Source organism: Orbicella franksi, chromosome 5, assembly GCF_964199315.1.
Source record: "Orbicella franksi chromosome 5, jaOrbFran1.1, whole genome shotgun sequence".
Lineage (NCBI taxonomy): Eukaryota > Metazoa > Cnidaria > Anthozoa > Scleractinia > Merulinidae > Orbicella > Orbicella franksi.
The window spans coordinates 9,510,028-9,518,426 of record NC_138149.1 but is presented as its reverse complement, the minus strand read 5'-3'; the positions used below and the strand labels follow the sequence as shown (position 1 = coordinate 9,518,426).

The 8,399-nt window shown below is 39.3% G+C and overlaps 1 protein-coding gene across 1 annotated transcript; it reads left to right on the top strand.

Annotated features, from left to right (window-relative positions):
• The first annotated feature begins 2,203 nt into the window (after positions 1–2,203).
• On the top strand, positions 2,204–6,190 carry LOC145487337 (uncharacterized). The gene is made up of 5 exons (XM_081466100.1): positions 2,204–2,510; positions 3,438–3,507; positions 4,517–4,591; positions 4,756–4,807; positions 5,864–6,190. Exons 1-5 carry the CDS (start codon positions 2,301–2,303, stop codon positions 6,015–6,017), a joined length of 561 nt encoding a protein of 186 aa, XP_081322226.1. The 5' UTR covers positions 2,204–2,300; the 3' UTR covers positions 6,018–6,190.
• The last annotated feature ends 2,209 nt before the right edge of the window (positions 6,191–8,399 follow it).

Here is an 8,399-nt window from a genome sequence, read left to right as displayed (position 1 = left end):
CATACTGGAACACACGGTATTCTAACTGTTGAAACCTTTACAGGTTCAAGTTAAGCCACGTTTCCTGTAACAGTAGTTCAGGAAAAAATTGAACAACAAAGGACAATTATTTTTATTTATATTTTTTTGAAGCAGTTTAGATCGATTGTTGGTAAGGTGTGGTTGTGTTTTGTTAACTTTTTCATCAGCATTTCGAGAAAGGTTTCTTTATCGAAGGCCTGTATCCTTCAAGCATCTGAAGTCGGTTCTTGAAAGGGTTAAGTGGACATAACCAGATGTGATTATCAATATTGAAAACTGAATGAAGCTCAGATAAAATCCTTTACCTCCTGAGAGCAGAAAGTTAAAAATATTCTAAAAATTCTACCCTGCAATATCTTTCATTTGAATGGTCACGTACCACGGTTATATCCTCAGACACTAGGCTTGTACATCATAATAAACAGTGCCACATGAAAATACTGCTCAATCATCATCCGAAGACTTGGTTTGACTCTAGGAGGTACCAATTTGTTTGGTATATTTGAAATTGTTCTCAGATAATTCATTATTTATGTAAACAATTAACGATAGGTGAATATTGCGTTGTAAAGTAATCGGAAACGGTGGTTATGGAAGGAACGTCGGTAGCTGAGAATCGAAAACGTGAATAATTAATTTATAGGGGAATAATTTCTCGGGTATGTTACGTTAAATAACTGTATTAACGAAACTTATTGTTTGCAGAATTAATTACTGAGTTATGTAATAAGGGGTTGTATCTGTATGTTATTATTCACATACTGTGATATTACAGTACACGTTCGCATGAAAACTATACCTAATACATATTTGCTGTGGTCTAAATTAACTGGCTGGCTATATAGCCCCTTAGCGACATGAGTAAATTCCTTGTTAATTTCTGTCCCAGAATTAAAAATACTTCACCCATACTACAATTAAGGTTTACACCACGGCAAATTATTATTTTTGTTCTACAAGCCCTTGCTTTCTGCACATGAGGAACAGCCGTGTGTCACTTTGGCTGCATTTGCCCATTCTTTTCTCTAAAGCCTCGAACGAGTAGTACTGGGGTTGAGAATGGCATTTACTCTGCTGAGCAGTAGAATACTGGAGTTTGTAGATCAACTTTAAGTTAAAAATGTTCTCACGAACAACTTCTCTTCAAGAATGGACAAATAAAATGGTGCAAAACGGGAAGTGAGGTGTATTATCGTTTGAGTTAGCTTCACAAAAGCAGCGTCCACAATACCCTGGAGAAAGATGAACACGAAGCTTCACTTTTACGGTTAGGCCTCCCGTCCACTCAATAAATCCGTCACGAAAACGGTACTTTTCGAAAACGCTCTTCAAACTGGAGGAATTTGATAATCACGTGATTTCCCTGCCCGAGTTTTCCTCAAACACGAATCTAAAATGACCGTTGATTAATGCGTTTTTAAACTCCTCTGGCGTAGTGTGGACGGAAAACATTTGATGCATCATCAGAGTGAAAACACCGTTTTCAAATTTCTCCGTCGTATAGTGTGTACGGCGCCTAAATTTCAGTGCATTGCGTTACATGCAGCTCAAACATCGAGAGAAATTCCTTGGAATAAGAAAAATGCAACTAGTGCGTTCATTTCACATTACATCCCTTGCATGGTTCAAGCAAACATAAAAGACACGTGGGGGAGGGGGGTTAGTATTATGATCAGTTTTAATGCAGTTGAACCTAGTGAATCAAAATGCAAGCTCTTCAGAGTGGGATTGCATAAAAACGACTTCAAAAACCAAAATTCTAAGTAAAGGAGAGAAAACGAACGCCGACGGAGGAAATCTCTCAAACCGAACACCCTAGCCTTCCTCCGCCATCCTCAAATGTTTGGATGTTTGCAACCCGCGCGTTTGGCGGGAAAACGAGCTGACGACGTCATATATTGTTTGCAAGGCAAAAGAAAATTTTTATCAAGGCAGTCACTTTCCAAAACCCGATTTTTTTCAATTTGCAAAGTAATCTTGGAAAGGTATGGCATCGTCAAGTTATTAACTGAACTGAGCATTTGTCTAACAGCTATTTGCTTCAGTTCTTAGCTAAAACTACTAGTGACTGAAGCAAAATAGAGACCTCTGGCTTCGCGTTTTAAACTGGCTTATTTTCATTTTGAAGTACAGAGGTTTTAAGAACTTAAGTTTAATTGAGCTGTTCTATGCTTAGGTTGTTCTTGCAGAGTTAACATACTCAGCTTCAGCTTAAGGCGTAAGAATTGATTTAAGCTTAAGCTTAACTTTAGATTCTCGAAATTGTTTTCAGTCTCAAAATGTCCTCGAAGCCTTTGGATGCTTGCAATAATGGCGATTTTCAGTTAGGATTTGGGGCAAACATGAGCTTTGAACCAGCAAGCGAGATTCTCAGTCCAGCAGATTCGCGAAAGAGGACGGTACAACACGACAAAGGACCAGCACGAAACGAAGAGACGTTTGTACAACCGGAGCCTCCGAAGAAACATAAAGGAACACATCCAACTCACGTAAGGTTATTGTTAACCTGACTCAGCTCTTCAACAAAAGTTTCCCCAGTGTTTTCTTTGCTGCCTAGAATTTCAGTAAAGAAATATCGACTCAAACTGCGTTGACCGGTAATATCACTGAGTTGGCGGAACTAACCTCCTAACTCTTCAACCAAGAATTCCTCGCTCTCTAGGATTTCAGTAAAGAAATTACTCAAGCCACATTTACTGATAATGTCACTGAGTGAGCAATGTTCACCGCAGCAATGGCGACAAAACACTGACTTGAAAGTTCTTCGCTCTCATTGACTGTTAAGAATTGATCAGTAAGTTTACCGGTATAAATACAGAGGAACCAACGGGCCATAAATATTCGGCCGTATTAACGGGATGCCGAGTGGTCGTATAACGGGGTAGGGTCTAACCCCATGACTGATCTAAATTGGGTGACGTCTTAACAGATATATGACAATTGCACTTCTAAACAACTGTTCTTTAATAAGCATCCGGAGTGGAGATGATTTTTAAAAAGTTGAAAGTGGAATCAGTGTAAAGGTGAACATAACTGTTTTGCGTGGCCGTATAATATAATTATAAAAGATTATACAGTTTGGGATTTCAGAATGTGGCCAGAATGTTCGCCAGGACAAAATAAAGTGGCCGTGAAAACGAGGTGACCGTGAGGCGGAATTCCATTGTATTTCGAATTTATACATTTGGTTTTTGCGCGAACATAGCACCCGCTTTTCAACTTACCATCCAGCGAAATTTACTTATCAGTTATGATTCAATATTCCCTTGGTAAGAGGGATCGGAAAAAGTGACTACACACAGCTTATCTGGATAGATCGCTTAGAATATATCAGGATAATTTTCTGTAGTGTGTCATAAAGCTTACAGTATGCAAGAATTGCACTCGAACTGGTTAATTTATCGCTACTTTCACAGATGACCGGACAAGATCGCGACAATCAGATGAATCCCTCAGATCATATGACATCACATGTGCAGCAAGGAGGTCAGAAAAATCCAGTGCCAAAAGGTAGCCAAATTTCCGAGTTGCCTTAGGCCTCTCCGACAAAGCGAGACCTGGTGCAAAACCATTATGAGAAAATGAGTTTAATTTGCATGTGAATGAAATCTCAATTTCATATGAAAGGATGGGCACCAAGACTCGCTTTGAGAAATAGGCGAAAGGTTATTCGGAAATGGCCTATTGAATTGGCTCACTAAGATAATTAATTATTTAGGAGATAAATTATGACAACACGATTAATACGCTATCCACTGGAGAAACTGGATAGTGATTTAACTCACAGATAACGTATAACAGCGGCTTCGGGAGAAGTTAGCTCCGTTGGTGAGCAGGATATGTCCTGCTACCTTAATTAATTCCAGTGTCTTTTTATATCTCCTATAACAAGTGGTCCAAAACACGACCAAGGAAGATGGTGTTTAATAATGGTGTTGACTCACTTGCTTTGTACAAGCAGAACTTAAAGTTACTAAACAACCCCTCAGAAACGAGTTGTAGGAAAGAGTAGTTCGAGAGCTCAGTTTGACTTTTGTAAGCTCAACAAATAGAGAAGATTCTAGTAAAAAGGCTCTTCTAAGCATGATACTTTTCACGCCCTTATACATTTCTTGTTCGATTACTTTGTTCGAGGAGCAGGTCACGGTGCAAAACAACCCTTCAACTTGCTTTACGATTAATGTGTTGTTGGAATCAACTTAATTATACTCCCTTTTCCATACCTAAAACTGTTCCGTAACATATCTATCCTGTAAACAACTGAAACCACCAGAAAAGAGGTCTGAATAAATTATATGAAAAGATACAGTACATAAACCTTTACAGTATGACTAGGTCTCTATAAAAAAAAACCGGCTTCATCGAGATTACAAGTGACATGTTAGTTTAAAAACCAGGAAGAGAAAGAAAGAAAGGAGAGTGTTCAAATGTGTGCAAATTACTTTGTATGCTTTATTTTGCATAAAAACGTTTCTGTTCCTTTACATGTTTAAAGGTTCCTTCTTGCACCAGAATCCCAGTGAACCGGGTAGCAGTGATGATAAAGCAAGGCTCGAAGCTGTTTTACGAGGTGAGCCGTAATCAGGAATGTTTAATATTAGTTGCCTCTGTTACCACGGTTACTAAAAGCAAGTTGTTCTAAAGGATACGTTTTTGAGAACGTATTCTAAAGGTTAAACCCGTCTTTGTGTTTATTAGCTAGTAATGGCTGACACTTTTTTCCTCTTACCGTAGAACTTGGCCAAGACATGAAGATGGTGTATTTGAAATGGGCACAGCCTTTCGCGTAAGTTCCTGATTATAAATGGATATATGAAAGAGCATATATTTGAACTGCGGAGAAACCTGTGTTGATCATCGCAGTGATAAGCTCAACTTAAGTAGCTGTGAAATTAAAGCTCCCAGATAGCTCAGTTGGTAGAACACTGCACCGGTATCGCAGAGGTCATGGGTTCAAATCCTGTTCAGGCCTGAATTTTTTTCAGGCTTTAATACCACAACTGCTCAAGTTGTGTACATAACCGCGATGATCAATCGTGTCTTCATAATTTCCTGATTCTAGCCATAAGGTTCCATTGTTTCGCAAAGATATCTTTTTTGACTGGTTCTTAGTTCGCGGGAGTTTAGCCCTTTCAGACTCAAAAGGGTTCGGGTTCAAGCGCAAATCGGAGCTGTATTGTGATCTTAGGCACTGCACCATTTTTACATCGCTTACCCGGGCCGGGACCAGTTGGATATTACTATCCATCGGATAAATCGCTATCCAGTGGAAGTAAGTGTTGGCAAACTGTGTTATCAACTGTATAGTGGATATTCTCGGGCGCACAGCGCCATTCGTTCTTTGAATGACTAGGCCGGTCCCAGTTGTTCGAAAGATGGATAACGATATCCAGTGGATAAATCGCTATCCAGTGGATAAGTGTTGACAAAACAAACTACGCTATCAGCTGGATAGTGATTAATCCGATAGACAGCGTAACTTATCCACCTTTCGAACAACCCAGGCCCGGTGTTTTCTGGCGTATTAAAACGTCTGAAAGTTCACAGTTGTCCACGATCGACTACCATCCCACTAAGAAGGTCGAGTGGCAGAACTCTTATTAAACCAGACAGGAGCACGGTCTTGATACGCCACGAGTAAATTATATGTAATCTTTTTCCTGGTTCATCTGCCATAAGAAAAAGGGTGTGGATGCGCTGTATGCGAAAAGTTGCTGGGGAAGGTAACATTTATTTAATATCCAAGGATTGTTTTGCTAGTATTTTTCCACATAGAACGTAAGCCATTAAAAAATGACACTTGCATGAAGCAACAATGGTGTTTTCTATTGCCGTTTTTCAGTGAGGGCGAATCTTTTGAAGCGTTTTGTCCTGCAAGGCTAGACGAACTTCTGAGGGAGGCGCAAAGGCTGGAACGACACCTCAAGAATCAAAAAGAACGTCTAAAGGAGAGGTTGACCGTTATTACAAGGACTCTGCAAAAGCCAGTGTTGTAAATTGTACACTTGAACACATCAGGGAATTCAAGAAGACTCATCTAAGGGTTTCTTGGCAGATTTTTTTTTTTATGTCAAATTGTATTTCAGTTTAGATGCATGTACCCTTGCACAAAGAAAACAATAAAAAACGGTACAACCGTTTTTTTCCGACAACGAACTAGAACAGGTAGACCTAAAAGAAGTTAAGACGAAATTCGATAGAAAATCGCGCAATTTCAGGTTTTAGTGGACAAAAATCTGGTACTAGAATAATTTTACGAATTTTACAGTCATTTTTACATTTTCTTAAAGCTAAATACATAAATAGTTGCCTGAAATAACAACGAAAACAATTTCCCATTGGACCGAGTGAAAACAAATTTCAAAGATCAGAGAACTTGTGCAAACACAGGCAAAATTTCATCATCAGTTTCATTTCACCAGTACTTTTAAGTGTTTCATATGAAGTTCAACATTCGTTTTCGGCGTTTGGTATTGCTAGAAATGATTTTTTTTGAGAAGGTATTTAAAACAGTCGAACAGAAGTTTGCAATACGATCAGTGTAAATAATCTTGGTACTTAGTTTTTGTTCACTTGTTACTCGAACTTCTGGTGGATTCCGTCTTAACTCTATAACGAAGAATGTAATATTGCTTGAAATCAATACTTATATCAGTTCCTACGTTTTCCCAGCTTCAGACAGCCACCCCTCCTCCCTTGCTGTATTGTCTCTCTAGATCGTTGGAAAACTAGTCTTGCGTACAAGTCGAGGTGAGAAAGTCGAGCTCGGAACGAGAAAAATGTCCGTGACGCTGCCAACCCGAGTGGGAAGAATGCGAAGAAGAGGACTACCTATAGACTAAAGACTTTGAGAAAGTCCCAGTGAAAACCGAGCAACGCAATTAAAAGAGTCAAAAAATACTCAAGTAAACACCTGAAATGATTCTCGATAGAGCGGTTTTCACTGCTGGGTCGAATTAATTTGGGAAAACTTTGATTTGGTTTTATTACACACCATGAAAATGTTAGAAAATAGTTCCACCTTTATAGCCAATCAGACTGGTCCCAAACCAAACTCAATAAGCCCTTTGCACGATCCGGTCACATGGTACAAAATCACACATGCTGGGACGCAAGTTAGACAGTAGGACTTCCAAAACAAAGCAACTCGTACCAGTCCACCTTGACCTGCCTTTGTTTTGGAAGTCCCACTGTGCAACTTGCGTCCCAGCAGGTATGATTTTGTACCATGTGACCGAATCGTGCAAAGGACCTAGCGAGTCTTTCATTGCGCAAATGTTTGCGCGCCTGGCTAGTGCGTGTTTTCGGCAGTTCGTTGGTTCGTTGTCGACCACTGCGACTGCTTTGTTTCTGAATATCGAAAACCGCACTAGTTATATCTTAGTGTTATTCAAACCAATATAACGTTCTACTTTGTTTTCCGTCAATGTCAACTTTATACTTGAATCAATATTTTGTTTCTTCTGCATGCTATAATTAGAACGTTGCCATAACAGTTTAATCGGTTATCAGTTGTTAATAATGACTGCTGGCAGCCGGCCGGTCTCTTGTCTTAAGGCCCGTCGAGTGTTCGTCCCAATTCCTTCTAGTTCACATAACGACATAGGCATAACGACATAAGAGGGGCGTTGTGTCGTTATGTTAGCAGTGTGAACATCTTGACATAATGACATCAGAATAGCAACATAACGACATGAACATAATGACACAACGAAAATCTTTTCCTAATGTCGTTATGACATTATGTTTCTGTTAAAACAAGTGTGAACATCATCGACATAAAAAACATAACAAAGAACCAATCAGAGCGGTGCAAAAATCGTCGAACCCAGTCCGCCACCAGCACTATCTTTGTAAAAAATGGCGGCGTCTGTCAGTCAGCGTGATCAGGAATGTTTTAAAATCCCGTTTTCCTGAAATAATATTCACGATTACCCAAACTAAGCCTAAGGTTGTGGTACTGGCCGTGTGCTGTCCTAGCTTCCTGTTGAAATATCAGGCGTATCCACTCTTTTCTCCTAGCATTGTTTCCCTTTGTTTTCTTCGACGACGCAGTCGTTGAAGAAAACAAACAACTATAGCAAATGAAAGTCTTCTTCTAACCTTATGTCTTTATGTCTATGTTCACATGTCCAACGTACGTTTTTCATCAAAATCCTTTCAGGGCCTGCTTTTAACACATTGAAGGTTAAAAAATGAAATTTAATTATAGCACCTGTAGGCTAATTTTGCGCCTCGGGCACCCTAAAAGTTTGCCTTGAAATTGAGCAGGGTTTACGTTTGAAAAAAGATTTGATAGCCAGATTAAAATCAATTAGCAAGCTACTTTTAGTTATCTTATATTGCAACACTTGTGAACAATAGAAATAATCTGTAAA

What these genes read in the sequence shown, in the direction of transcription:
- LOC145487337 (XM_081466100.1), top strand. Translation starts at nt 2,301, where the DNA reads ATGTCCTCGAAGCCTTTGGATGCTTGCAATAATGGCGATTTTCAGTTA. An exon ending in ATCACATGTGCAGCAAGGAG is followed by an intron (nt 3,508 to 4,516) that starts GTCAGAAAAATC and finishes ACATGTTTAAAG; the next exon opens with GTTCCTTCTTGCACCAGAAT. An exon ending in GCTCGAAGCTGTTTTACGAG is followed by an intron (nt 4,592 to 4,755) that starts GTGAGCCGTAAT and finishes CTCTTACCGTAG; the next exon opens with AACTTGGCCAAGACATGAAG.